Source organism: Canariomyces notabilis, assembly GCF_033297395.1.
Source record: "Canariomyces notabilis strain CBS 508.74 unplaced genomic scaffold N656scaffold_9, whole genome shotgun sequence".
Classification (NCBI taxonomy): Eukaryota; Fungi; Ascomycota; class Sordariomycetes; order Sordariales; family Chaetomiaceae; genus Canariomyces; species Canariomyces notabilis.
In genome coordinates, this window is record NW_027041831.1 from 922,802 (window position 1) to 950,048 (window position 27,247).

A 27,247-nucleotide genomic window follows, 5' to 3' on the forward strand; every position below is an offset into this window, starting at 1 on the left:
GCTACGAGTAACGAGGATGGGAGGGGATGGAGGTTGTGACCAGTACACTCAAAGGTCGATGCCTGGTCTGCCCGCATCTATATACCTATGTAGCTAGCTGCAGAGCCTGTTGCCAAGTGCATCTTTCTGTCGGTCCCTGACGAGACTGTCATGTCCCTCGTACACAAGTACCGTTCGCTCATGTTGGCCGACTTTACAAACACGATACACCAGCCTCAGTCGTCACCGGGCGCCTCGTTGTATACACGTTCCAAAAGCTGGATGGATTATCAGGGATCCAAGCAGCAGCCCCTAGCGTGCACAAGCATGTTCTATACTATCCGTAACTCTTTTCTTCTGCACTTTTTTATACCTGCTATTACCTCACAATCATAAATGCCCTTAACAGGAATAGAGCTCCTTCATATCCCACCCAGTACCTTGGGTACTTAGGCAATATTGTTGTTACATTTGGTTCGGAGTTTCAACTTTCAAGCCGCCAAGTCGCCAAGCCGGTGCTTCGGCGATTCCAACCAGGCACAGCCGTACAGAGTCCAGACAGATTTTGGGATTCAAATAGCCAGCTACTCTGCTTTCGAAATATGGACGAATTTTCCCAATGCTAACCAGAGTCGATCTACACTCATGATCCAACAATGGTGCAAGCCATACCCGCCACCATGCGCTCCCTCGTAGCCCCCAGATACTGTCAGCCCGCGGGTTACGAAGTCATAGACCTCCCAACGCCGACCCCAGACGATCTGAAGCCAAATGACGTTCTGATTCGCGTCCATGCTGCTGCCATCCAAACTGGAGATACCCAAGCTGCGGCTGGGGTGTCCAAGCTACTGGTTTCGACCAAGTGAGTTGCCGTGACCTCGGATAGCGTTGTATGTGGCATGTACAATACCAGTATATACAGAAGAAACCTAACATGACGAGATCAACCAGGTTTCCCCTCCGCCTCGGCATGTCTGGCTCCGGCATCGTCATCGCGGTCGGCAGCGGCGTCAAATCCCTTCGCGTAGGCGATGCCGTCTGTGGACTTGCCTTCAAGCACGGCCAGATGTTCCCTACGATGGCAGCGCCCGGCTTTGCTTCAGGATATACCATTGTATCAGCCGAGTTCCTGCTGATCAACCCGCACATCTGAGTTTTGAAGAGGCCGCAGCCCTAACCGGGTCCGTTCTCACGGCATACCAATGTGTGAAGCGCTACTTTGAGCTCACCGGCCAGCCGCCCGGGACTAGCACACTAGAGGGCAAAACCGTCTTCATCCCCGGGGCACTGAGCGCGGCTGGCTCTGTGTCCACCCAGGTTGTTAAGAACGTCTACGGTGCTAAGACCGTAGTGTCGACGGTTTCGACCCCGAAAATGGGCCTTGTGGAGAAGTACTTGCCTGATGTCGTGGATGAGCTGGTCAACTACGAGACGCAAAACATTGTGCAAGAAGTTGGGAGGGGAACCGTCGACTTTGTTCTGAACACGCAGTGGGACTTGGTTGGTACCTTTCCGCTTGCGAACCCGCAGACGGGCGCCGTGGTCTCGATCGCAAGTATACCCAGTCCTAGGACGGTGAGGAGCATGATAGGGGACTCGCCTGCGCCCATACTTGTTCGCTGGTTTATTCTAGCGATAACTACTTTAGCCCACATGTGGTATAACTGGATGCTGCGAGGCACCAAGGTTAAACAGGATTTTGTATCGGGAAACCCCGGCAATAGGGAGGATTTGGAGAGGTCTGGCGAATGGGTTGCTGCCGGGAAGATCAAGGCCGTCATGACGGTGGTAGATATCGAGGATATCGAGGCGGTGAGGAAAGCTTGTACTATGGTTGCGACGGGCAAGGGAGGTATTGGTAAGTTGGTAATTCGGTTGGCCTAGCGGAGGCTCCTGGATTGAATCGTGGCTGTTTCTTTCTGTAACATTAGTATCTCATGGAGGGTTCTACCAAATTACCTTACTGGTCCATTGTTGGGCCACCTGTCTTGTCTACCTTAGGTAGGTACTTAGGTAAGGTACTTCAGCTGCCCGGGGAGACGGCCCGTACATGTAGATACAGTCAGCCAGATCCCTGCTCCCCAAAGTCCTGTACATACTTTAATCCTATGCTAGTGTGTACTAGTACTAGCCGTTCGACCCCTGGCCTTTGACAAGCTTCTTGTAGCTGCTCGATGACGCGATTCTGTCGCCAAGAAGGCTTCTCCATGTACTTTTCAACCTGGTTTCTTATATACACCGCCATATAAAACCCCATATTACCTCCATACCAGCATACCTAAGGTACTAGCTTATCTGCCACTTGCAACTCACTACATCTACAAACCCATTCTCCACCCATTCACCGAAACCATGTCCGGAACCAAAACAAACAAAACCCTCATCTTCAAGTCCATCCCCAATGGCTTCCCCGTACCCGGGCAAGACCTAGCCATCGAATCCCTCCCCTTCGACCCCGCCTCCCCACCTCCCTCAGGCGGCATCACCCTTGAGCTGCTCTACTCAGCCCTAGACCCCTACCTACGGGTCCGCATGCGCCACCCATGGATCAAATCCTACCTTCCCGCCTTCGAGGTTGGCAGCCCCATCATCAACCACGCCGTCGCGCGCATCCTCCAGTCCGACTCGCCCAACTATGCCTCAGGCGACCTCGTCATTGCCCTGCTGCCCATCGCCGAGTACGCGGTCCTCGACAAGGAGGGGCTGCAGTGGGTCATTTCCAAGGTGCATAATCCGTATAGCCTCAAGGACTTGGGACTTTTTCTCGGGCCCTTGGGCATGCCTGGTCTCACGGGGTGGAGCTCGCTGTATGAGATTGGCAAGCCCAAAAAGGGGGAGACCATCTTCATCAGCTCGGCTGCGGGGGCCGTGGCGCAGATTGTGGGACAACTTGCCAAGCGGGAGGGGCTGAGGGTGATTGGATCGGTGGGGAGTGATGAGAAGTTGGAGTTTATTTTGAAGGAGCTGGGGTTTGATGGGGGGTTTAATTACAAGAAGGAGAAGCCATTGGAGGCGTTGGGGAGGTTGGCACCGGATGGGATAGATATCTACTATGAGAATGTAGGTGGAGAGCAGTTGGAGGCGGCGTTGGAGAAGATGAACGATTGGGGAAGGGTTGTAGGCTGTGGCATGGTAAGTTTGATCGTGTGGCTGTGGATGATGAGAGGGTTCAAGTTGCTGACCGTGTGGGAAACAGATCTCGGAATACAGCACTCCCGTGGAGCAGCGGCATGGCGTGAAGAACCTATTCCTTATCATCGAAAGACGCATCACGATGCGCGGCTTCATTGTCTTTGACAAGGGCTTTGGGCCGGATTATGCCCAGGACCATCAGGAGAAGATGCAGAAGTGGCTCGCTGAGGGCTCCTACACTGCAAAGTTGGATGTCACAGAGGGCATTGATAATGCGGTTGATGCTCTGCTCGGTATCTTCCACGGTAAGAACTTTGGAAAGGCTATCCTGAGGATTAAGGGGGAGTAGGAGCTTGGAGAACGGCGTGGTTGAGACTGTTCGTCTCTTTTGTCGTTGCTGCATTGTTAACCGTGCAGGTAGAGTTTGCTTTGTGGTCTACTAGTCGTGATGCCCAATACCTCTTTTCAAGCCATAAGGCGTGTAATACGAGTCTACATGCCTTTGCCATATAGATTCCATATCTGCTTGCCTTCAGGGCCAGGTAATGTGCCCAGTCATAGCTTATTCGCATTCTGCTTGATACGGATCCAGCGAAGAAGCCTACATGTGCTATATCCCTACACTAGATGGTAGGTCAGGTGCTTCGGTGGAGGAGAATCTGCAGTCTGGCTACCTAACCTCTATCTATACAAAACATGGAGGACTGATGTTCTCGGTGCTACCACTAAGTAAGGTAGTAAGTTGGTCACTCAAAACAGATGCTGAGCATCCACACCACTGGGTCCGCCATGGACCGCCTCAAAGATTGGTTCAATCCCCGCAACCATTGACTCTCTCGCCTGCTCTGTCCCGTATGTGGGAAGGGGCACGACCTCCGAGCTCCCACCTACAACCTCTCCAACTTCCCCGGCATATCTGTCCCCTGGTTGATCCAAATACACCTCATACGCCTTCACAACCTCATCCACAGATATCAACCGCGTATCCCCAACCGCGTCCACAAGAAAAGGCGGCAGCATCGGCGTGGCCACAAAATGGGGACACACCGCGCTCAAGGCAATTCCCTCCTTCTGCCTCAGCACCGGCGCAGTGGCACGGACGAATCCCACGACAGCAGACTTGGCGGCGCTGTACTCCGGCAACGCTGGGTAAGGCACGGTACCAACGACACTCGCCGTCACCACAATCTTCTTCCCATACGCGGTTGGGGGATTGAACCGCATGAAGTGTGTTGCCAGGTAGACGCCGTATACAACACCCTTGAAGTCAATGTCTGTGGCTGTCAGGTCCGGAGCTGGAGGGATGTCGGTGACGCTCTCGGGACGGTGGGACTGGAGGTAAAGTGAACATCGATCGACAATGCCCGCATTGGCACAGAGGGCGTCGATGCGTCCGAAGCGAGAGAAGACGGCGGAAAAGGCGGTAGATTGGGAAGTGTACGATGCGACGTCCGTTGGGAGGAAAATGGTATTAGGACCGAGACTGGAGGCTAGAGGGCAGCTTGATGTGAGCAGGATCCGGTGCGAGACTGACATGAACCTTGAGGGGGTTTTCCTACCAAGTTGAGAACCGGCTTCTTCGTTGATGTCAAGTAGAGCAACAAGCCATCCCTTCTCTACCAAGCGTACAGCTAGCGCCTTGCCAATGCCCGACTGTCCTGGTGTTAGAGTCTGGTTTGTCAAAGTTCCCCAGTTAGACAGAGGTTGGGTACATACTGCAGCCCCAGTTACAATGGCAACCTTTTGATCCGTCATTTTTTATGATGTCGTTAGCAGCCGGGAGGGCAGTCCGAAATGCAGAAGCACAGGGCTGGGGCGACTGAAGAATGGGGGGCTATGAGCAGAGACCACAACCCATCGTTGTGACAGGTTGAAGTACACTACTTCTGGGCGTGAAGCAAGGATCCATCTGACCGTATCCTCACGCACTCAAGATACCTATTCAAACTCCTGCTTAGTTCCTCGACATAAAGGTACTCAAGGCTGCACGCGGATGCCACCTATTTTCGTACCCCATAACCGCGATATTCAACACGCTAATGCAGTATATTCTCGACGTGTTGAGCTGAATCTACTGCAGGTCCATATCTTAGGTACCTTGGACGTATCTCCTCATCCGAGTCTAGTATCACGCACCTTGCACACCATCTACTTCGACCTTGCAACAGTCTATAAGATCTCCAGGCTGTATACCCTGGATGAAGCGAGTTGATCGATAGTGGAACAGTTTAAGGCTGGGATTCCCACCTACATACATCTAACCGAGGTCTTGCCCCTCCAAAGTTGTCGAATATGCTCCTTATCAAAAACTCCTTGCATTGGCACTATCGATTTTATGCTGAACCTGGTGAAACTCACGATATGTGATGAACTTTGGCTGGCGGCGGTGCCAATACTAATAGACCAATCCTCTCTGCTGGAGCGTCTGCGAGTTTTATGCCGGGCTCTTGTTTTGGTAAGCCGAATGTGAGATAGAACGGCGAAGGGCCTTGGCGTTGACAAAGTTACGTTGTTCTCTGCCTCCTTGTCGTGCAGTGTTTACCGATCTGACTCGGAGTATACCGACATGGATGATAAGCGATCCTGCTGCCTAACGGAGGGCCTCTGGTGCTTGAAGCGGTGAAAGATAAGTACCTGTATGGTCTTGTCGGTAGGGTCGCATCATGTTGGTGATGGCGGGGGCCAAGAAGAGTTCCTTACATGTAGACATGCACTGTACTCCTATGGCAGGGGGAGGCGGAGGCTGAGGGTTCCTCCACGAGAATACCTACCTGGGTAAGGTATCGTATCTACGTGATTGAAAGAGAGGGTGACGCAGAAGCAAACTGGCTTTTGACAAACCTGTTGCTGAATACTCCATAGCCATCTTTCCCTTAAATTTCCGGTTGCGTCGCATAGGCGAAATAGTATCGGAAACGTCGGAAAGCAGCGGGTGGGATCGACTCCCTGGCCCTGAAGGTTGCAACCTGGTCGCACCCCCCTTCGTTAGTGACGAGATACCTACCTACCTTAACTAAATGGCCTGAACGGAGAGAAGGGAGAACCCAGAGCAGGATATCCATTGTGATCCTGCCTTGGCAGCTCTGCTACTAGTAGAACAAGCAGGAGCTTGTGAAAGGCACCACCTGCCGCCAGCACCTTGCACAAGATCGATTAGGTTGTGAACACAAGTGCTCCCTCGATACGTCGAGTTTTCTTGTCTCCTGTTTTTCCTCTTGCCTATTAAACTACTCACCATCCCTCACTTTCAAGTCAGAACAGTTTCATCAGTCGGGCCTTGCACGATGGGCGACTCCAGCATAAACGCAACGCAACACTACGATGTCATCGTTGTTGGCGCCGGTATGTAGTTGCAAACTCAAAGGAATAATTTCAAGCTTCCCAACGGTTGAGCGGATATCACAAACCTGATACAGTCCCCTGATGACAAGATGATGCAGGCTGGTACGGCCTTGTTGCCGCCCGCACCTTCATGGAGCTCGCACCTGAGACAGAGCTCTTGGTCATCGACGATAGCAAAACTGTGGGGGGTGTCTGGAGTCGCGAGAGAATCTATCCAGGCCTCCATGCCCAAATCAGCCAGCCCCTTTTCGAGTACTCCTTTTTTCCCATGGTTGACCCGGTTCTCTCACCCGACGGTTTTATCTCAGGCGAGAGCATTCACGGATATTTGGTCAGCTTTGCCAGAGAGTATCATCTCTTGCCCCGAGTGCGGCTTCAGACAAGAGCCCTTAACGTTTGCAGAGGGTCCAGTGGCGATGGTTGGTTGCTTACTGTTAAGGGTCCCCTTCCCGGCCACGGTGAACAACACCAGTATCAACTGCACTGCGACAAGTTAATCTACGCCACGGGTGCAAATTCGAGCCCTGTTATGCCTCAGTGGCCTTGTGTTGGCTTTGAGAAGCCCGTTCTGCACTCTCTCGGGATCAAGGACCACTTAAAGTACATCAATGATCATGTCGAGCGGGCCACCGTTGTTGGCCGCGCGAAGTCGGCCTACGATGCCGTCTACCAGCTCCTGAGTACCGGCAAACAGGTCGACTGGGTGATGCGTGATGGTCCATCTGGGCCGTTCAGCATATACCCCCCAACTTTTTTGAGGTTGTGGCACAACGCGGAACACATCTCAACCCGCCTGACTGCAAGTTTCAGTCCGTGCATCATGAACACTTCGGGGCTCTCTTACAGTTTCCTCCAGCGCTCGGTTGTTGGCAGAACGCTCATGTGGTTGTACTGGAGAGCTAGTTCTGTCATATGCGACCACTACGCGGGATACTCGAGGACTCCAGCAGCTGAGAAACTGCGACCTCGACCGCACGGCGACGGGTGAGTTCCGAATTCGTTGCTCACTGCCATAATACAAGACATACTCAGCTGACTGGACTCTATACAGCGTATTCTGGGGCAGCGGCGGCATTGGCCTCGCAACCCAGCATGACTTCTGGGATGTGTTCCATTCCGGCAATGTCAAAATCCACCAGACGGAGATCAAATCGCTTTCTGACGAAAATGTCGTTCATCTGCAAAATGGATCGGTTCTCCCCACAGACGTTGTCATCTGCTGTACCGGGTTTGACAAGGGTTTCTCCGCCTTCAGCCTGGAGCTTCAGGAGGAACTTGGTTTGTCTTACGACCGCACCAAGTTGTCTAGATGGACCGCACTCGAAGAAGATGGGGAAAGAAGCGTAGATAAGCTTCTTCCGTATTTGTCAAGGTCACCCCGTGCGCCGTCGGATTCCAAAACGCCACATGCATGCGGCGGTCCTAATCGGCACTACCGTCGTCTTGTTGTCCCAGAACTGGCGGCTCGTGGTGACCGTTCCATTCTCTTTCCCGGGCACGTTCACTCTCCCTTCACCCCTCTCGTCGCTGAGCTTCAGGCGCTTTGGGGTGTAAGCTGGATGCTCGGGTTGCGTGACCTACCCCAGCAAGGTGAGATGGAGATGGAGGTTGCAACCTTCAACGCTTGGACGCGGAAGCGTTATCTGGATCAAGGGAAGAATCACGCGTATCTCATCTATGACTACATACCGGTGAGGCTACCCCAAGTGTCTTTGACTGCAATTGAACGGCGAGCTTACAAGTACCATGACGAGGAGAGCAGTATATCGACACTCTGATGCGTGATCTTGGCTTGAACCCAAGACGAAAAAGCAATGTATTCTCCGAAATGTGCGTCAGATATCGACCGAGCGACTACCGAGGCCTTATCAACGAGTACCTTGAAATCGCGGGAAGGGTTGGGGAGAAACATGCGAATGCCAGTCACCACATAGTACAGACCACGACGCAGTCACCATATTCTCCCATCTTCCTTCTCCTTTCCTTTTCCGGCGTGCTGGGTCTCTGGGTTGTTGCCTACTTTGACGGCATGACAGACCGCATGGAGACTATTCTGAGGACCCTGCGCATGCCCGACGGCCGCCATCTACGGAGCACCTACACAGGCATCCGTCTTGTTGACTGGCAGCTCACACTGCTATCGTCCTTCTACGAAGTCCTCTCCAACAATTTGACTTACGGCCCTCGTCTTCTCTTCTTCGACCTCAACTTTGTCGTGGCGTGCACCAACCTATGGGTTCTGATGGAAAGCCGCCGCCGCGAGGTTGCTAGAGCTTGGTATCTGCGATGGCCCGTCTGGGCCATTATCTTGTGGAACGCCAACGGGGCGGCCATTGTCCAGCCCATCTTCTTCTGGTTGGCACATACCACTTACCAGGCCAACCACCCCTACAACTCCGAGATGCCCCTTAACGACGCCATCGCCCTCTTTGCCGTCACGCTACCTATCATGGCAGCCCCTCTTCTTCTTTTCACACCCGCCTGGCTCGGCCTAACCACCTGGCAACATCACGGCTACATTGCCCTGTTCCAGGCTTCGCCTCTTCTTGTGACGGCGGCTTTCATCGCTCTCAGCATTGTTCTCAAGCCAGCCACTACTACTACTACTACCACCTCCACAACTTCCAAGGGCTCGTCATCCAAGAAATGGATCTTTGCTTCCTTGCTCTCCGCGGGCACCATCGCCGCAGCAGTCCACCTCTTTACCATCTTCACCACGCTACGCAGCGCAGACCCTGATGCTTCAGCGGCACGCCTGTTCATCCCCGACCTCGTTCGCGCCGGAATCCGTGGGTTCGCAACAGTCACTCTGCCAGCAGCGCATGAATACGAAGCGCTGATCGAGAACTTGCATCTCTTCTCGCAGTTTGACTGGTGGGTTGTTGCAGCTTCATGTGTTTCCCTTTCGCACCTGCTTCTGGTGTCCGCCGCGAGCATGAAGGGAGAGAGGGCAAAGAAGGAGGGAGATGGACCATACAGGGATCTCACCGTAACACCTACGACCCGGACGCAGTGGAAAGAGCTGGCGTATTTGGTGGTGGGTAGTCTAGTCTTCGGGCCGGGCGCTGCGGGAACGTTTGCCCTGGCGGTAAGGGAGATCAGATTGTAGAGGTGTAATTGAGAATTTGAGGGGGTGGCTGAGAATAGGGGGAAGCGGATGGATGGATGCCTGGACGCGTTTCGCGTCAGCTATCATAGAATTTTGGACATTGGAGCTATTTTCCTGTTGGCAGCCCGGAGTCCTTCCATACCTCCTTGATAGTAGCCACTGAGGAACGAAAGAGCGGAAGGATTACCGAACAGGTATGCCTGGTCACTAGCATCTCAAAGTCAACATCGCCAGGTGTTTGTGAAAGCAGTGATTACCCGCCACGTCCAAAGTTGGACATGATAGCATTTAGATTGGGCGTATTCTTCGCCATCAGCGATTGCTCGACTCCCTGTCATGGTCTTCAAGTTCATTCAGCAGTGGAGTGCATAACAAGCGGATGCTACCAGAGTGAGAAGGTGATATGAGTGATTACCTTAACTCGGCTTACCCCGTAACTCAAGCCAATCATTATGTGTAGGTTTGGCTGAACGTATGCTTGATGAGTTTGGGAGTCACAAGCAGTAATAGAGCGGCACAGATGGCTACCTTAGGTCGAAAGGCGGGACAGCTGTCCCCGTCAACGGTCAGCGTCTCCTCAAGTTGAACCTCAAGCTTCGCGCCACGTTACACTAGGATGACAGAGCGGTTCATTGACCCTAAATACTACAGTGACCGGCAACCATACGCCGTATCATCATTGCCATGTCAAAACCGCCCCCAAATACTTTCCGATGCCTAAAGGGTTTTGGTTAACTCCGTCTCCGGACGCAATCAATCCTGCGGCACGACAATCCTTGGCATCTCTCCTGAGGGGCGGAGCGACTCCACGATGGGCAATATCATCATGGGCCACACAAGCATAGACACCATGATGGCAACACATACCTTGTCCCATCATCCCCTGGACATGCACTCTTCAAAACACCAAGATGCCTCACAGCGAGACTTCGTCCTTGAACGCCCCTGCCAGCGGCCAGGAATCATCATATGGACTCTGTGGTGAGACTATGCAGCGTCTGGTCAGCGACGCTGAGTATGCGGGTCTCACTTTTCCAGGGAGCTCAGAGCTTCCCCTGAGCGAGCAGCTCGAGCCGGTTGCAGTAGTCGGCATGGGTAAGACCTGAGTCCACCACGATGCGGTCAAGTACATTCCGTGACGCTGACCGCCTCTCCCTCGGCCTCCAGGATGTCGCCTACCAGGTGACGTCCGGTCTCCGGCTGAGTTCTGGGACCTGCTCATGTCCAAGCGCTCGGCCCAGACGCCCAAGGTCCCCGCATCCAGGTTCAACGTTGACGCTTATGCTCACGAGAACAATGATCGCCCGGGAAGCTTCCGCCCTTACGGGGGCTACTTCTTGGAAGAGACATTGCAAGAGTTCGATCCATCCTTCTTTGGCATTACCCCTGTCGAGGCCATGTGGATGGACCCTCAGCAACGAAAGCTTCTCGAAGTCGTCTACGAAGCGTTTGAGTCGGCAGGCGCTACGCTGGACCGCCTGACCGGCTCTGATACGGCTTGTTTTGTGGCTACGTTCACGTCAGACTTTCAGCAAATGTGCTTCAAAGAGCCCTCGTTCCGCCATAACCTTGCCGCCACGGGTGTAGACCCCGGACTCATCAGCAACCGCATCAGTCATGTATTCAATTTGAGGGGACCCAGTGTCGTGGTTAACACTGCTTGTTCCTCGTCTGTGTATGCCATCCACAACGCTTGCAATGCCCTTCGAAACCGTGAGTGTAGTGCCGCGGTGGTCGGAGGCTCCAACTTGATTCTCACCGTCGACCAACACATGAACACGGCCAAGCTGGGTGTGCTCTCCCCGACGTCCACCTGCCACACTTTCAACAGTCATGCAGACGGTTATGGACGTGCTGAGGGGATCGGTGCCGTTTACATCAAGTTGCTGCGTGACGCTATCCGAGATGGAGACCCCATCCGTGGTGTCATTCGCTCCAGCGCCACCAATAACAACGGCAGGGTTTCCGGGGCCGGCATCACCCATCCTAACCTTGAGGGCCAGCGGGATGTCATTGAGCACGCCTACCGTCGAGGAGGCCTGCTGGATCCCCGAATGACTGGATACTTTGAATGTCACGGCACCGGCACGGCGGTTGGGGATCCGCTCGAGGTCCGGGCTGTGCTCCACAGCATGAACAGAGACCGGCAAGAGACCGACGGTCCGTTGCATATCGGGGCTGTCAAGACAAATATTGGACACAGCGAAGCATCGAGTGGCCTATCAGCCCTCATCAAGGCCATCCTCACGGTCGAGAGGGGTGTCATCCCGCCCACCCATGGAGTTACCAGCCTGAACCCTGCTATCAAGTGGCAAGACTGGAAAGTCAACGTCCCAACAGAGCCGACCCCGTTCCCGTCCGGGTTGCCAGTAAGGCGCGTCAGCGTAAACTCGTTTGGCTACGGGGGAACAAACGCCCACATTATTGTGGAAAGCGCCGAGGCATTGCTCGCCCTGCCTCAGACATACAAGTTCGCAGCGCTTTCGAAAGTGCAAACAGCAAACGATGCTTGGGACCAGAATAGGCCGTTCTTGCTTCCTTTCACGGCGCATGACACCGCGACGCTCAAGAGAAACGTCGAGGCTCTCGCAGCAGTGGCCAGCGATCATGACCTCCTGGATCTGTCATACACACTGACAAACCGCCGCACCCGATTCTCTGGTAGCAAAGGATTTGTAGTGGCAAGTCCGGCTACATTGGGCAATGCCTTCCAATCTCCTTACTTAGGAGATAACAAGACATGCTCCAGCTTGGGTCTCTGTTTCGTCTTCACCGGACAGGGTGCACAGTGGGCTGGCATGGGTGCTGAGCTCATGGCATACTATCCCAGCTTCGCTCGGAGCATCAGGCAGCTCGACATGGTCTTGAGCGAAATCGATGATGCCCCTGACTGGACTATTGCAGACCTCCTGCTCGAACGCGACCCGACAATCTCCCGGATCAACGAGGCAGAGTTTTCTCAACCGCTGTGTACGGCCCTACAAATTGCCCTGGTCAACCTTCTTCACACATGGGGTATTGAATCGCCTGTCACTGTGGGACATTCGTCGGGAGAGATTGCGGCCGCCTATGCGGCTGGTTTCATCTCGGCCTCCCAGGCTATCATTCTAGCATACTATCGTGGCAAGGCAGCCCAGGAGATTCGTACCGACGGGGCCATGTTGGCGGTGGGCCTGGGGGTTCATGAGGTTGGCAGCTACCTTGAGAACGCTGAGGAGCGTGTGGTTATTGCATGTCACAACTCTCCATCCAGTGTTACACTCAGTGGTGACGCTGTCGTGCTTGAAACGATCCGGGAGGCCCTCATCGCGAATGGCGTGTTTGCCAGGTTGCTCAAAACAGACGGAAAAGCATATCATTCTCACCACATAGCCCCGGCCGCGGCCAAGTACGAGAACTGGGTACGTTCTGCCAAAGATCGAGTTGGCTTTGAGAACGACCATCGCTTCCCGGCTGGCTGGGCGAAGATGGTCTCGTCGGTCACCAACACAGTGCTGTCGGATGACGATGGCTCTGCCGCGCTAGACGAAGCCTACTGGAGCCGCAATCTTCTGAGCCCTGTCCTGTTCGACGAAGCTGTCCGCACCATTTGCACAAACCCTGAGTTTGTCAACATTAGACTCCTCGTCGAAATCGGACCACACTCTGCGCTGGCAGGCCCAATCCGACAAATGAAGGTAGCAAACGACTTGCACAAGCTCGAGTACCTCCCCACCCTGGTCAGGGGGGTTGACTGCGCAGCGTCACTCCTCAAACTGGCGGGCGAGCTTTTTCTGAGAAAATACCCCTTCAATCTGCAACGCGCAACAAGTGTCGAAGAGCTCAACCCAGAAACTGGAAAAATCCGGCCTCGAGCTGGCAACCTGATCGTGGACCTACCGCCATACCAATGGGATAAAACCAAAAAATTCTGGGCCGAGTCGCGAACCAGCCGCGAGTCTCGAAACCTCAAATTCCCACGCCACGACCTCCTTGGCTCACTGGTCCCTGGCGGCTCTCTGGCCGAACCCACGTGGCGAAATGTCCTTCGCATCAGAGACCTGCCATGGCTAAGGGACCACCGCCTGGGCGGCGAGGCCGTCTTCCCCGCCGCGGGGTACTTCTCCATGGCCATGGAGGCGATGACACAGCTAAACGAACTGCAGCCGTCGCCAGACAAGATCGAGTGCTATGTCCTGCGGGATATCCTAATCCAACAGGCATTGGTGACATCCGAAGACCTAGACGACGGCGTCGAAGTCATGCTGAACATGCACCAGTCCCCCTCCCTGCCCGGCGGCACCTTCTCGACCAGTGCCCGCACAAACCACTGGTGGGATTTCAACATCTCATCCGTCTCCCCGGACGGGAGCAGAAAGAATCACATGTCCGGCAGAATCAGCATCAACACCCGCCAGCACCGCCCCGCAGCCAGGGAGGTGCCTCACCTCCCCCAACGATCCTCCGGCAAGGCATGGAACCAAGCTCTGAAAACCGTCGGCTTCGACTACGGCCCAACCTTCCAAGACATGGACGACATCAGATTCGATGGCACAACCTACGCCGCACACTGCTCCACGGTTCTCAAGATTACTGTGCCAGGAATGATCGGAGAATCACGGCACGTACTGCACCCTGCTGCCGTTGATTCGTGTCTGCAACTCATGATTGTAGCTCTCTGGGCGGGTCGGACGAATGCCATGGCATTTGGTGCCGTGCCGGTGGCGACGGATGAGGTGGTTATCTGGAAGCCCACAGATGCCCAGCTCTGTGATGGACAAGCGAAGGCGTTTTCATGGGTTGATCTGCGCGGTGCCCGGCTGTTTACGGCGCACAATGAATTGGTTGCATCGGGAGATGGCCGGGTGGTGATGCAGATCAAGGGAATGCGGTGTAGTGCGTATGAGGCGGCTATTCCGCAAGGGTATGCTGCTGAGGTTGTGAAGGCTCAGCCGTACAGCAATGTGGTTTGGAAGGTTGATGTTGACCATCCCCCTGTCCGAGTCGTGGGGGGTGAGATTCAGTTGGATATGGATGTGGCCGAGTTCGTAGAGCTCGCCGTCTTTAAGAACCCAGGTACGCGGGTTCTTGCCGCAGGCGTTGACCCGCAGCAGGTCGAGGAGCTCTTGAACAAGCTTCCCGGTCTTGATCTAACAGTCATGGACGACGTTTGCGAGCAGGGTGTGTCAAGTCAAGGTATCAAGGACGACTTACAATATGTTGCCCTGGCCTCCATCCGGACACCCGCTGAATTGGGAAGACTTCGGGGTGTTTTGGCCGTTGGCAGCAAGGTCTTGTTGGACTTCCCGTCACCTCAACCCCTGACGGAGATTTCCGAGCTTCTCATGACAAATGGTTTCTCAGAGGTAGACTTTGTCCTGAAGCCCAACACCCCCGGAGGTACGACTATGGTGGTCACCACCGTCCAATTGGACGAGAAACCTTCGGAAGAAGCCGGTCTTCTCGAGGAGGTCGGCTCCAAGAGTGGGCATATCCTTCTTGTAACCCACCAACGAACTAGCTTGAGAATCGCGGGCGAAATCAAACGGCATTTTGAGGAGCGAGGTTTCCAGGTCACAGTTTCGAGCATCCAAGACGGCCTGCTGCACCCCGTAGCCAACGTGGTTCTATTGGATGACCTTGAGGGCAACAGCATTCTTGCCAACGCCACCGAGCACGAGTTTCTGAGTGTGCAGAAAATCCTCAGCGGCGCCAACAACGTCGTCTGGGCATCTTGCAGCTCCCTTCTCCGAGGCTTAGTTAAGCCCGAAAGCGCGATGGCTCTTGGACTGCTCCGGTCCCTTCGATCAGAACGGGCATCCCTGAACGCTGTCGCAATCGACCTTGACACCATCGATGGTACCCTGACTGAGGACGGTATCGCCCGTTTCATTTGTGACATCGCTACCGAGCAAATCACCAAAGCATCACCATCGATCGAAACCGAATACTGCGTGTCTGCCGAAGGGAAGGTCTTCATCAGCAGAGTCCTCCCCAATGAGCGCCTGAATGATATATATGCCCCCAGTCAGGAACAGCCAGAATCCATCCAGTTTGACCCTAACCTCCGACTTGTGGGTAAAATGCGGTCCGGTAAAGTCATGTTCGAAGTCCACAACACAGGCCCCACCCCTACATGTGATCTGCAGCCGGAATACGTCGAGGTGCGCGTCATGGCCACGGGCTTGAACGGGGTAGACGTCCGGATCACCTCGGGCGCCGACTTTCGAAACACTCTTAGCCATGAGATCGGCGGCATCGTCACACAAGTCGGATCACTTGCCGGCCAGTCATTCCAGGTCGGCGACCGCGTTGTGGGCTTCAGCCTCGAGACCTTCTCCACATACCAAAAGGTCCATCGCAGCCTCCTGCAGAAGCTGGAGTCAGGGGAATCACTCCAAGAGTTGGCGAGCCTTCCCCTGGGCTATGCCACAGCGTTGTATGCCTTGGAAACACTGGCGGCGGTTGAGCCTGGGGAGACCGTCCTGATTCCTCCGGGGACCGGGTTTGCAGGTCAGGCTGCGATGCATGTGGCACTCGCACTCAAGGCACGCCCGTATGTCGGGGTGGCTGAAGAAGCTGTTGTCACCAAAGCCATGGATCTCTTCGGGATTCAAGATAGAAATCGGATCGTTGTATGGCCCGACGAGCAATCTCGGCTGCAAAACCGCGACGGCCAGTACGAAGTCGACATCGTCTTCAGTACCGTGTCTGTGGATGAGTCTCTGGCCAGCGATGTGTGGCGACACATAGCGCCGTTTGGCCGCTTCGTCCAGGTTGGTTCCCACAACGCCATGTCTGCCAATGTTGCGCTTGACGGCATCCCGATCCGCCGCGGTGCGTCATACCATGCATTCGACCCCCTGGAGCTGCATCGGCGCAAGCCCGCGGTGCTGGCAAAACTGCTGGCACGCACCATGAGTCTGTACCGAGAGGGCTGCATTCCCGTTCCGAAGCTGTCTTTCGAGAATATCACCTTGTTGAACAAGAGTGTGTCGACATTTTCGGAGACTTTAGGCGCTGAAAAGGTGGTGATTCTGCACGAGCCATGCACTGAGGGGGGGACATTGCATGTGTTGCCCTCACGTCCGCAGCTGACACTAAGGAGAGACGGAACATACCTGCTGGTCGGGTGTCTTGGTGGTCTGGGACGGAGTCTCACGTCCTGGATGCTGCGGAGAGGGGCGCGGAGCTTTGCCTTCCTCTCGAGGTCTGGAGCTGATGCCAGAGAGGCTTCATCGCTTGTGCAGGACCTTCGGGACGCAGGGGCAGAGGTTTACGTGATGAGAGGAGATGTGAGCGTGCGAGAGGATGTTGAGAGGGCCATCCAGAGCGTCCCCTCTGACAGGCCCATTCGGGGAGTGATAAACGCTGCGATGGTTTTGCGGGTGAGTTACTAGACTCATCCATTCCCGATGTTCATGACACTTACAATGGATGATTCACAGGACGGAATCTTCGATAGCATGACCCACCAGAGCTGGGAAACAAGCATCAACCCCAAGGTCCACGGCAGCTGGAATCTTCATGAGGCGACATCTGACCTGGCCCTAGACTTCTTTGTCATGACGAGTTCCATATCGGGCACCCTAGGTACCCCGGGACAGAGCAACTACGCGGCTGCAAACAGTTTCCTCGACTTTCTCGCCCATCACCGCCAGGCACACGGCAAGCCTGCCGTCTCCATCGTGCTCCCCATGGTCCTCGGTGTTGGTGTCGTGGCCGAGAACCTCGAACTCGAAGATTCCCTAAGGCGCAAGGGCATCCACGGCATTGACGAGGAAGAACTCCTCCATGCCTTTGAAGTGTCGATTCTCGAGCAGCAACAGCAGCAACAGCAGCAGGACCTCGGCCCTGCACATGGACCTATCACCCATCTGGTCGTGGGCATGGACCCCTCCCGGCTGCATAAAGCCAAAGAGGAGGCTGCCGGCGAAGGCGCAGTGGATGCCTTCTGGGCATCAGACCCACGCTTCAAGACCACAATTCACGCCATGGGAGAAAGTAGTAATGCCAGCGGTGTTGGGTACAAAGGTGCTCAGCAGAGTATTCTGGCTAATATCAGAGATAATGGGGTGTCTTCGGCCGAGACTATAGCGTCTGTCAAAGGGCATTTTGTCGCCAAGCTTGCTCGAGTGTTGATGATGGACGTCGCCGAGGACTTTAATGAGGAGGGGCGGTCTATAGCAAGCTACGGTGTTGATAGCATGGTTGGAGCTGAGATCCGGAACTGGATCTTCACCGAGTTGGGCCTCGATATACCCTTTCAGCAGCTTTTGGGACCGGGGTTGACGATTGGTAAGCTCGCCGAGTTGGTGTGTGTAAACCAAGGGATTGTCATCTAAGGGTAGATCGGCGCGAGAACGGTAGTAGGCGAGCTTGGCAAGGTACAGCAGCAGGATAATAATAAACAGACTGGAAATTTCATGTCTTATCGAACCTTTTCTTCTCGGCCTTCCTTAGCAGTAGCGCTGTCATCTTGGACCTTCTTCATATACACAAAGAGTGCACTGAGGTGGACGGAAAGGCATTGAGATGGGTGGTATATTGAGAAAGGTGGGGAGAGGAGAAGGCCGACGTTGGCAGAAAGTTATGTGTGTGCCAAGGCGGGGCAATTGCCTGGTGGGGCAGGTGCACCAGAGCACTATAGTGGCAGGTATGACCCTGGTCTGTGCCTGAGTGTGCCAAGCTTCTTATCTTATCTATTTGTGCTGTGTAGGCCGAAAAAAAAAGAAAAAAGAAAAAAGAAAAAAAAAAAAAAAAAAAAAAAAAACCACGGTGCCCACACTGCTTACCTCAGCCAGCGACACGCCCCTATTTCTGGCATGTACGAAGTATGTTGGCCCTGTACCGTATACTCTCGCGACATAGGAAAATTGCTTGTGGGTCTGATAGTTGCCATGGAGCCAATTGAAGCATTGCTGTCTTGAGGACTCTGAGGTGTTCTTGGCCCAAGCTTGCTCTTTGAGAAACTTCAATTGGTCCCATGGCTACTGTCAGACCCATAAGCAATTTCCTATGTCGCGAGATCATACGGTATTTTCCCTGCTTTCTTCCTTTCTTCAATAGTCCTGACAATTCCACTACGTTGACCTCTCTTCCTTCCTCCGTCCCTTGCATCGCTGCCTTCCTTCATCACCCCTGAAAGGTCAAAAGCCCTCCGACCTTCGTGACTGAGGACTTGTTAGAAGCGTTGTAATACAACTTCGGCTAACTAAGCCTTATCAATAGTGCGATTTCCGGTACATGGAGGCAATGGACCGGAAGGTTCTCTAATCCGATAGGTAGGCCAAGGTAGCTGCAAGCGAGCGTGGGATGCAGATGAGTACGGCTAATATTTGCTTACTTTTTGTAGAAACAGGGGGAAGTTGTGACCGGTTGGCGGGATAGGGCGATTGTACGCTGGATACCTACCTTACTTCGCTGTCATCTTCCTCCTGGCGTTGGTCCTTGCTAGGAACTCTTGTATGCGGCTCTGCTGCAAAGCGGGAACTCCTCCGGCTCAGCCCTACCTAGAGCCTAGAGGTCTAGAACCTGTGCTGGGCTGCCTGCCTGCTGTTCATAAAGGTACCCAGTTTAATTAACCGAGAGATGTTGGCCGAAAATTACTACCTTGTATATGAATTTATCGTGACGCCCCTCTTGGCTACGTCGAGACCCGGGAGGGCTAGGACTGCAAAGCATCCGTCGGGCGAACTCCTAAAGGTATGCAGGCTGACACTCAGACTGACAGGTTGAGGCCAAGAAAGGCATATAAAGGAGATGGCCGTGGTTTACGCTGCCGCAGTTGGGAAAATCCGATTCAAGGTATATATTACCTCCCAACCTAAGCAAACTGTCCATGCGAGAGTCATATAAGGGAGTCAAAGCCAGGTGGTACCTACATGTATACTAGCGGGGAATGCAGATACCTCAGTTACACGCATCTATCTGCAGCCCAGAGTTATACTTCCGGTCTAGTGACCTTCAAAAAGACGAAGCGTTCCAACAAAGTCCTGTCTGTTTGGCCGCCCGTAAACAACGCGGTGTGATTATGCCCGATTGTAGTGTTGTGCAACCCAACTGAGCCTATAAATTGATGACACGGGACGAGTCCTTTATCTATGTAGGGCTGGATTTTGCCTCCAATTGGAGCGAATGTTAGCATATTTCCCTCTTCTTAGCTTATACCTACCTAGGTAACATTATGAGGCTCTGCCTGTGAGTTCTATGGGTGAAATATCGGTCCTTAAAACATACGCACTTTGATGTTGCCCGACTTATACAGACTGTAGATGAAATACAACGTACTGAACCTTGGACAGAGGAGCTCTGGCGCCTACTATATGTATCTCACGGATCACTAAATTAGATGCTCCCAGCCTTCAGGTGTATGATTGAAGGTCTCCCGGGTCTGGACTCTGGAATGGATGCACATGTGTGTCGCGTACAAAATGCGATTGGGGACTCGGAACCACTCAGGCTCCGTTATAGACCAACGCGAAAGCGGAGATGATGAAAACTACGTTCGGCAGGATTGCGGGATTACATTGATAGTAACCCTAAGGTACCTAGATAACCACCATCTTCCCAGATATTCTCGCGGAAGGCTGGAGGGTCCTGACTCCTGAGATGCTCGTTGCCGCAGCCAACGCCATATTCAATGGTAAGTCCGGAGAAATGGGAAAACGTGAGTGCAGCAAAACAACACCATCTTACCTACCTAAGCGTCATTGTCCGCAGATTGAGGGTGAAATGCCAACTTGTAAAGGCCACCTTCAGCGTCCCAAAATAACTACAATGAAGCTCTCCATTGCCCTCTCCCTCCTCCCGTTGCTCGCTCACGGCAGCCCGGTAGCCGTCTTTGCCCCGGAGAGCTCTCCTCTAGAACTGGAAGCCCGCGCCGACAAGACGTGCCAGGTGACGACTAGCAACGTCAACTGCCGTGCCGGCGCGGGAACAGGGTACAGGGTGGTACGCCTGATTCAGCCCGGGGTTGGCTTTGGTGTTAGATGCAAGGCCAAAGGCGAGTGGATCATAGATACCGAGTAGGCCCACCCTTTGAAGACTTTACGCACTCGGAAGGATAAATGCTAATCCAATAACTCTACCATTTACAGTATTTGGGACTGGATTCCGGGCTGGAGTTGCTGGGTCACGGCGCATTACACGAATTACGGCTGTGAATGTAAGCTTCTGTTTCTTTCCTGCCTCGGGACTTCTAATTCCAGTCTCGAGTGTATAGAAAATTCGAGGTGCTGACAGAACTTTCACAGCAAATGTCCCGTGGTGCTGAGGAGTGAAGGGGAGCTTGCGGCAATGGGATATACAAGAATCAGTAGGGAACGCGGGAAAGTACTTTCTTTGGTAGAATACTCCCCGATCCCTGTAAACAATCTGGTGATATGAAGCAGGCAAACCAAACTTCCATAGACAATTGCTTTCATTCTCCGCCATCAGGCATCTAGCCCCCTCCAATCAATGTAGCTTGCTGTTAAGACCGGGCTGTATCTGTCATCAATGGTCTAAAGCCCAAGATCACACCCTCGCAGCCCGTTGGGGTATCTTCCACCCATCGAGTGATGATGACGCTCATCAACTCATATCCCGGGGGCGCGGTGACGTTGGACACCGTGTCGGCATGCTCCGCGTTTCCATTCTCGAGTGTATTGTTATTGTTGGTTGTGAATGCAAGCTTGCCAAGTTTGTTGCCATACTTGTGAATTGTGCCGTACGTGGCACTGACAGATGTGACATACTCACTCTTGGACATGTCAAGTTGTTTCGCCGCGCCGCCGGATGAGTTTCCCTGGAACCCGTCCCATGATGAGCCATGCTTGACCTGTAGACCATCGATATCATCCCATGCCCGCACAATGATGCTTGTGGTGGGCTCGCGACGGTCGGTGACGGGAGGAGGACTCGACAGAGTCCATGAAGCATTATCCGCCCACCGACCATAGGGGCCGTAGAAGATCTCGCGGTCGACATTTCGAGTGGCAGTTTCCGTCCAAGTGTCGCCTGCCATGAAGGGCCAAAGCTCGGCATAGTTGAGGACGTTGACAACCATGTATGAATCATAATCGCGGCAGGCTCGGTAGTTCGAGGCATCGATGTAACCCTGAGAATCGCTGCCGTGGTCAAGCTTCACGTTCTGGCGCCCCTGGATGCATATCTTCCTTGCGTAGGTAACATAGTCGAAATCCTCGTCACCATTTAGAGGGGCCCGGTGATGCTGAGGCATATACAGGGCGGCGTTGGCCTCCTTCCACATGCTGAGTACCTCGGGTGGGACACCAGCCTTGCCCCCCTGCTAATAGCTTCCTCCAGGATGTAATGCGGCAACAGGATCTCCTCAGTGTTGCTGCTTGAGGGTGACGTCTTGGCCATGAATTGAGCCTTCATGGTCTCAATGTTCCTATCGGTGTACCCCCACCCCCCGCCCCGTTCGATGCCGTCGGCCAACAGCGTGAGATGTATGGTGGCCACCAGGCTGAACATGGCGAGCGAGGGCACGGCGTAGGGGTCAACCTGGAATTCTGGAATAGCGGCCAAGACAACGCTCAGGAACGCAATATGCGTCGCCTTGAGCGTGTCGGCCGCGTCCTTCTTCTCCTCGGGCGTGACTGCGTCTTCAAAGTCTTGCAGGTAGCGGCTGTAGAGGTCCATGTTGCTCTGAAAGCCCAGGATTTTCTGTTTCAGAATCTCCAGGTGATACTTCTCAATCTTAACATCAATGAGCTTCTCAATGCGCTCACGCAATGCGTCCCAGATGGCCTCGATCGAGGGGGGAAAAGAGCACCGTGCCCAAAAGGTTACACAGGGCGCCCAGGGCGCTTCCGATGTAAGAGATGAGCCCGGCGCCCAGGCCAATGATGGAGTAGACATATTGACCGACTGCTTCGGCGTCGTTGATGTCAAGCTTGGTGCCGCCCTGCGCAGCCGAAAAGATTTGGGCGATCAGGTTACTAATGAAATCAGGGTTGACACGGTCCATTGTGGGATGACTTGACTTGAGGTGTAACTGACGCCCAAGGGAGTAATTGCTTTTGGCAAAATGTGAACGACTTTGTTGTTGATTGTAGCAAAGGGTCTGGTATGAGGCAGGCCAGTGGCTTTACACTTCGAAGGCTTAGAGCTGGAAGTTACCTACCACGGCCGCCTCCAATCTATTGCAGACATCTTCAGACCTTTCATCCTCAGAATTCCAACCCAGATACTCAAGGCCATGCAGGGAACCTCAAGTGTACCAGTGGCATCCTACCGGCTATCCAAGATACCTACCTGTATATTCTATAATGCGTTGCAGGCTTAGCATGAGTGACTTGAATATATGATGTATTGAGTCTAGCTGTTTGTGCGGTATTACTAGTTATGTCTGACGTTGCTGTGTACTTGGACTCGTAGACTTTACCTTATGTGTGTAGCACGCTTCACGCGTCACGTACTATGGACTCGGGAAACAATCTCGCCGGCGCTCTATCACGCCGAAGCCATTGGACTATGTGCTTTTTCTACAAGAGAGAGAACAGAATGATCTGCAACTTGCCTTGATTTGGGGTCTCACCCATTTCAACTCATACATCATGGCATCTATGCATTGCAACATTCGTATACGCAAGACTTGCTTCTAGACCTAGTCTAAATGTTGTATCACTACTGCTCAGCCTATCACCTCCCTCTCATTAGGCATTAATGGTGGGAGCGATGTTGGGTCGGTGGAACGTTGCTACTACATCATTCACCGTTGGCATAGCCAAGTATTGATCATCTTCCGGACTATATGTAGCTGCATCTGATGTCGGCAAGGTCAAATGGTCCGAGCAATAGAGATGGTGGATGGCACGTGGTCGGTTGATGCCTTCGGGGATTAAGGTCAGGTATGTATCACATCTCACGAATATGGGCGTCCAACAGAAGCACAGTCCAGTGCTGAAAGACTGGCGTAGCAGCTTTCCGCCGGTTATGCGAAAGCAACGTTTGAGATAGCTGATGTTGGAGCAATTGATAGCCCCCTTGCTGCTAGATATGTCCTCACATCAACATAACTCTTCCCTTCATTCTATACCCAAAGTCATGATTGCAACTATCTGTTTCAAAAGGGGGTTGCGCGTAGGATACCTTTACGATGTTGGAACACACATGAATCCATCACGGTTCGTCACGTACAAACCGCATATTTGTAGCTAAAATAACCTAAAGTACTAGGCCAAGGCAGCTGCGTACTAAAGCTTCCCCCTGGCCACGGGACCACAAACCAGCTCAACGACATCATCGCCCACCGGGAGTTGTGCTTCCTGGAAGCTCCGGCTCCTGGCCCATCAACTTCTTCAATCTGACTGTGAAAGTGGCCGTGACGTTGTTCCCCTGGCCAATCTTGGATGCAACCTGCGAAAAAGATATTAGCTCCTTATGCACAACGTCCAGATCCAACCCCAATCGATCTTTGCAATTGAATAATCATAAAACCTACATAAACAGAATGGGTCTTTCCTTCCTCGGACCACGACCACTCGGCATTCTCTCCGGCAACACCGTTGTTCGACACATGCTCGACAAGGTCCTGGTTGACAGTGGTGTTGGACTTGTCGTAAAAGGCAACCTTGGTCTCGTTGGTAGTGCCTGTGCCGTAGGGCATCATGATGAGCAGGATCAAGACCTTATTGGGGTCCAACCCTGTGTAGACCGTCACGCCGGTAGTTCCCGGTCGCGGTGTTTTCCCTGGACGCGAATTCACCAGCTTGTGTGTTGCTGGTATGGGGCTTGACGATATCGGGTTTGGTGTTAATCCTGCCATACCAGGTTGCCATGCTTGTCGGGGTAAAGGGGTAGAGTGTAAAGTCGGTTTGGTTGTCGATGACGAGGTTCACTGTCCACACCTTGAAGAGGAGGTGAGTTAGTATGGTTCCATTGTGGATGAGAGAGATCAACGTAGGTAAAGGAGAAGCACCATTTTGCTTTAAATTCTCGAAGTTTAAGACGTAGATTGGAAGATTGGAAGCTACTGAGAGTATGGTAAAAGGGGTTTGGGAGGTTGATGGGTGTTTGCTGAGTGCTGGGATGGCTCGCAAGATAAATACTCCTTTTTGAGCCAGGTCTCGTCTTGTTCTAGACTGCCCACAGACGGCATTCCATGATGGGCTGTACCAACGGGATTTGGATTCAAGCTGCACTGCAGCAGGTGAGCATCGACATGAAAGTTGGCAGTATGCAGGGTAGGGTCTAGAACGCGCCACAATTGGGGTGTTTTCATCCCGGGGGCGGCATCATTGGGTATCTAAGTTGTATCCCAGATAGCCACGGCTGATGCTCTCCGAAGGAGAGCGTCCTGTGTGTGGGTTTGCTGTAGCCTATGCAGCATTGGATACCTGTGACTCCAACCAACGACATTCCTCTTATCGGGTTCACCTCAACGGCCGCCCTACAACGCAGCTTCGGCGGTGCGTCCTGAGCCGCAAATTGACGGTGATCCAAGAGATTCCGCCATGGCAGCCGCCTGTTTCGGTGAGAAATCACGCAACGTCGCCGCATGACCTCTCCATTCCGCCAACTCCGCACATGTTCACGGTGGCGACATAGACAAGGGTTCCTCTCGTTCTATGTGAAAGGGAAAGCACATCTAACTACATCTAGACACAATGGAAACCAGACATCAAGCCAGGTAGGTACCTTGTTCGTACATGCGCTTGGGACGTACAATTGACCTGTAAAGAGGAAGGTCTGGATAGGAGGTAATCTGAGAGACTAAAGTCGACAAACGAGCAGACTGCAGTGATAACGACTCAACATGCATTCTCCCGACAGTCTCTGTCTTCATCTCTTACCGCCCACCAGGCTTAGGAATTCACTCCTTATCTTCTCCTCCGTCTCAAAGCAGCCCGTTACACAGCTAGTGATGGTTGTCGCCGCCGACTTCTCCACGCCTCTCATAACCATGCAAAGATGACTGGATTCCATAAGTACAGCTACGCCCTGTGGTTTGAGGATTTCCATAAGGGCATTTGCAACCTCCTTGGTCAGCCTCTCTTGGATCTGGAGGCGACGGCTGAACATTTCGGCAATTCGGGCCAGCTTCGAGAGACCGATGACGGAGTGATAGGGGATGTATCCGATGTGCATCTTCCCTGTGAACGGCAACATGTGGTGCTCGCATATGCTGAAGATCTCAATGTCCTTGACTACCACCATCTCGCTGTGACTCTCGTGGAAGATGGCGTTGTTAACGATATCCTGGATCTTCTCGCCGTAGCCTTTTGTAAGAAACATCAGAGCCTTGGCGTATCGCTCGGGGGTGTTGAGGAGCCCTGACCGGGCCGGGTCTTCACCGACGCATTCAAGGATGGTCCTAACTGCATTACACATCTTGCTAAGTCGCTCTGCTGCTTGCTCAGAAGACTCTTCAAGTCTTGCTCGGGTCCCAATGCCTAAAAGACAGCAAATGAGTCCGTTTAGCACAGGAGCAGGAGACGAACAGATTGCCACTGAATGACATACCTGGTCGGCTCAAGCCATCAAAGTCTGGTATTAAACTAGATGATCTCTGTTTCACATCCGGTCCTAACTCCTCCCTCGAACATAGGGAGTCTGGCTCATCACCCGGGTCTCTGGCGGCGTTGGCCATATGCTGTTGCTGCTTTTGGTGATTTTCATCAGAAGGGTTACCCCTACCCCTCGTCTTCTTCGTCCTCTCCCCTCCTAATTCTGAAGCATCACTGTGCTGAAAAATACTCCCGTTGTTGACCGAGGGCGTAGGCGACATCTTGCACCAGCTAAGAGGTCTAGTTGTTTGAGCCTTAGTAAGTAGCAAGGAGCTGATCAAAGCCTTCCAGAACCAAGGGCCTCTCTATCTCAAACAGGAGGGCACTGCCGTTATAATGTCTGGTCTCTGGAGTGACTCACTCTGGGCGGTTGCCTGCAGATTCGTCTTTAACTGCCTTTTGTTTGCACGTTGTTACCCTTCCCAAACATTGCGAAGAGGCCAAGATCAACACAGAGGAGGTCCTGCAATGTAGGCCTCACTACAGCGCATCCAATGATTGTAATCCTATTTCGCTTGAAATGCAATGAGGCCGACAGCCCCTCACATTGCTTTCGGTGTCATAGGCTGTCCAGCATGTTGGCACGGGTTTGTGTAGCACACACGGTTCGGCTTACATCGCCAGCGCTTTACCGACAAAATACAAGCTTGATTGCCTTTCTAGCAACTAGCTGTCAACAGCACTACATACTTGAAGACTTGCCCACACAAAGCAACCATTTCATCGATTCCACACAAGCACCTCTTTCGACTGCAAAAACCACATTCTCACACGCAACCTGATCTCAGCTCAAAGCTCAATGGCTACTCTTGGCTCCCTTAAGTTGGCACTCAGGGGCAAGGTCAAGGCCACAGGCCCGCCTACTCGTCATCTCCTGTCCGATGAAGACTACAGCGCCGGATTCGATATCCTCTCGCAGGAAACAAGCTACCAGGACTTTGTCATCCCCCGGCTATCCCAATTGCTCGCGCCCCTCTTCGACTCCCGGGTCCGTGTCTCGGTGCTAGAGATTGGACCGGGCCCAACATCGGTACTGGGTTACTTGCCTGACCGCATGAGACGGAAGATCACAAAATACACCGCACTCGAGCCCAACGTATTGTTCGCTACAAGACTAGAAAAATGGCTATGCCCTGCATCCCAAGCAACGCCTCCGCTCCCCTGCCTGGACAGCCCACCTGATATCTAT

At 53.3% G+C, this 27,247-nt stretch overlaps 11 protein-coding genes across 11 annotated transcripts; 6 read left to right on the forward strand and 5 right to left on the reverse strand.

Annotated features, from left to right (window-relative positions):
• Positions 1-651: 651 nt before the first annotated feature.
• Positions 652-1,863, forward strand: N656DRAFT_844840 (GroES-like protein; the record flags this gene model as incomplete). Its single annotated transcript, XM_064819165.1, has 3 exons — positions 652-841; positions 931-1,047; positions 1,134-1,863. The coding sequence occupies exons 1-3, from the start codon at positions 660-662 to the stop codon at positions 1,861-1,863; spliced, it is 1,029 nt and encodes a 342-aa protein (XP_064670871.1). The 5' UTR covers positions 652-659.
• A 263-nt stretch (positions 1,864-2,126) lies between these two features.
• Positions 2,127-3,666, forward strand: N656DRAFT_778847 (NAD(P)-binding protein). Its single transcript, XM_064815083.1, has 2 exons — positions 2,127-3,111; positions 3,176-3,666. The coding sequence occupies exons 1-2, from the start codon at positions 2,332-2,334 to the stop codon at positions 3,458-3,460; spliced, it is 1,065 nt and encodes a 354-aa protein (XP_064670872.1). The 5' UTR covers positions 2,127-2,331; the 3' UTR covers positions 3,461-3,666.
• A 195-nt stretch (positions 3,667-3,861) lies between these two features.
• N656DRAFT_844842 (NAD(P)-binding protein) lies at positions 3,862-4,866 on the reverse strand (the record flags this gene model as incomplete). The annotated part of the gene is made up of 3 exons (XM_064819166.1): positions 3,862-4,601; positions 4,671-4,764; positions 4,828-4,866. The coding sequence occupies 3 exons, from the start codon at positions 4,864-4,866 to the stop codon at positions 3,862-3,864; spliced, it is 873 nt and encodes a 290-aa protein (XP_064670873.1).
• A 1,529-nt stretch (positions 4,867-6,395) lies between these two features.
• Positions 6,396-8,231, forward strand: N656DRAFT_797827 (cofactor FMO1 enzyme is FAD; the record flags this gene model as incomplete). Its single annotated transcript, XM_064817687.1, has 3 exons — positions 6,396-6,453; positions 6,552-7,437; positions 7,505-8,231. 3 exons carry the CDS (start codon positions 6,396-6,398, stop codon positions 8,229-8,231), a joined length of 1,671 nt encoding a protein of 556 aa, XP_064670874.1.
• Positions 8,232-8,281: 50 nt separating this feature from the next.
• On the forward strand, positions 8,282-9,562 carry N656DRAFT_708267 (uncharacterized protein; the record flags this gene model as incomplete). Its single annotated transcript, XM_064811495.1, has 2 exons — positions 8,282-9,373; positions 9,410-9,562. 2 exons carry the CDS (start codon positions 8,282-8,284, stop codon positions 9,560-9,562), a joined length of 1,245 nt encoding a protein of 414 aa, XP_064670875.1.
• A 911-nt stretch (positions 9,563-10,473) lies between these two features.
• On the forward strand, positions 10,474-17,886 carry N656DRAFT_825160 (uncharacterized protein; the record flags this gene model as incomplete). The annotated part of the gene is made up of 4 exons (XM_064818439.1): positions 10,474-10,543; positions 10,601-10,657; positions 10,730-16,929; positions 16,990-17,886. 4 exons carry the CDS (start codon positions 10,474-10,476, stop codon positions 17,884-17,886), a joined length of 7,224 nt encoding a protein of 2,407 aa, XP_064670876.1.
• Positions 17,887-20,320: 2,434 nt separating this feature from the next.
• Positions 20,321-20,816, forward strand: N656DRAFT_797830 (uncharacterized protein; the record flags this gene model as incomplete). Its single annotated transcript, XM_064817688.1, has 3 exons — positions 20,321-20,568; positions 20,641-20,708; positions 20,797-20,816. 3 exons carry the CDS (start codon positions 20,321-20,323, stop codon positions 20,814-20,816), a joined length of 336 nt encoding a protein of 111 aa, XP_064670877.1.
• Positions 20,817-21,014: 198 nt separating this feature from the next.
• Positions 21,015-22,517, reverse strand: N656DRAFT_797831 (putative mosquitocidal toxin; the record flags this gene model as incomplete). Its single annotated transcript, XM_064817689.1, has 3 exons — positions 21,015-21,755; positions 21,818-22,246; positions 22,323-22,517. The coding sequence occupies 3 exons, from the start codon at positions 22,515-22,517 to the stop codon at positions 21,015-21,017; spliced, it is 1,365 nt and encodes a 454-aa protein (XP_064670878.1).
• A 1,233-nt stretch (positions 22,518-23,750) lies between these two features.
• N656DRAFT_653197 (uncharacterized protein) lies at positions 23,751-24,419 on the reverse strand. The gene is made up of 2 exons (XM_064810454.1): positions 23,994-24,419; positions 23,751-23,908 (listed from the first exon to the last, which is right to left on the reverse strand). The coding sequence occupies exons 1-2, from the start codon at positions 24,315-24,317 to the stop codon at positions 23,792-23,794; spliced, it is 441 nt and encodes a 146-aa protein (XP_064670879.1). The 5' UTR covers positions 24,318-24,419; the 3' UTR covers positions 23,751-23,791.
• Positions 24,405-24,826, reverse strand: N656DRAFT_653207 (uncharacterized protein). Its single transcript, XM_064810455.1, has one exon. The coding sequence runs from the start codon at positions 24,771-24,773 to the stop codon at positions 24,522-24,524; it is 252 nt and encodes an 83-aa protein (XP_064670880.1). The 5' UTR covers positions 24,774-24,826; the 3' UTR covers positions 24,405-24,521.
• A 62-nt stretch (positions 24,827-24,888) lies between these two features.
• On the reverse strand, positions 24,889-26,447 carry N656DRAFT_778850 (GTP cyclohydrolase I). The gene is made up of 2 exons (XM_064815084.1): positions 26,015-26,447; positions 24,889-25,944 (listed from the first exon to the last, which is right to left on the reverse strand). The coding sequence occupies exons 1-2, from the start codon at positions 26,277-26,279 to the stop codon at positions 25,334-25,336; spliced, it is 876 nt and encodes a 291-aa protein (XP_064670881.1). The 5' UTR covers positions 26,280-26,447; the 3' UTR covers positions 24,889-25,333.
• Positions 26,448-27,247: the final 800 nt, after the last annotated feature.

What these genes read in the sequence shown, in the direction of transcription:
- N656DRAFT_778847 (XM_064815083.1), top strand. Translation starts at nt 2,332, where the DNA reads ATGTCCGGAACCAAAACAAACAAAACCCTCATCTTCAAGTCCATCCCC. An exon ending in GGGTTGTAGGCTGTGGCATG is followed by an intron (nt 3,112 to 3,175) that starts GTAAGTTTGATC and finishes TGTGGGAAACAG; the next exon opens with ATCTCGGAATACAGCACTCC.
- N656DRAFT_653197 (XM_064810454.1), bottom strand. Translation starts at nt 24,317, where the DNA reads ATGGCAGGATTAACACCAAACCCGATATCGTCAAGCCCCATACCAGCA. An exon ending in GAAAGACCCATTCTGTTTAT is followed by an intron (nt 23,909 to 23,993) that starts GTAGGTTTTATG and finishes TCTTTTTCGCAG; the next exon opens with GTTGCATCCAAGATTGGCCA.
- N656DRAFT_653207 (XM_064810455.1), bottom strand. Translation starts at nt 24,773, where the DNA reads ATGAAAACACCCCAATTGTGGCGCGTTCTAGACCCTACCCTGCATACT.
- N656DRAFT_778850 (XM_064815084.1), bottom strand. Translation starts at nt 26,279, where the DNA reads ATGTCGCCTACGCCCTCGGTCAACAACGGGAGTATTTTTCAGCACAGT. An exon ending in TGATGGCTTGAGCCGACCAG is followed by an intron (nt 25,945 to 26,014) that starts GTATGTCATTCA and finishes GCTGTCTTTTAG; the next exon opens with GCATTGGGACCCGAGCAAGA.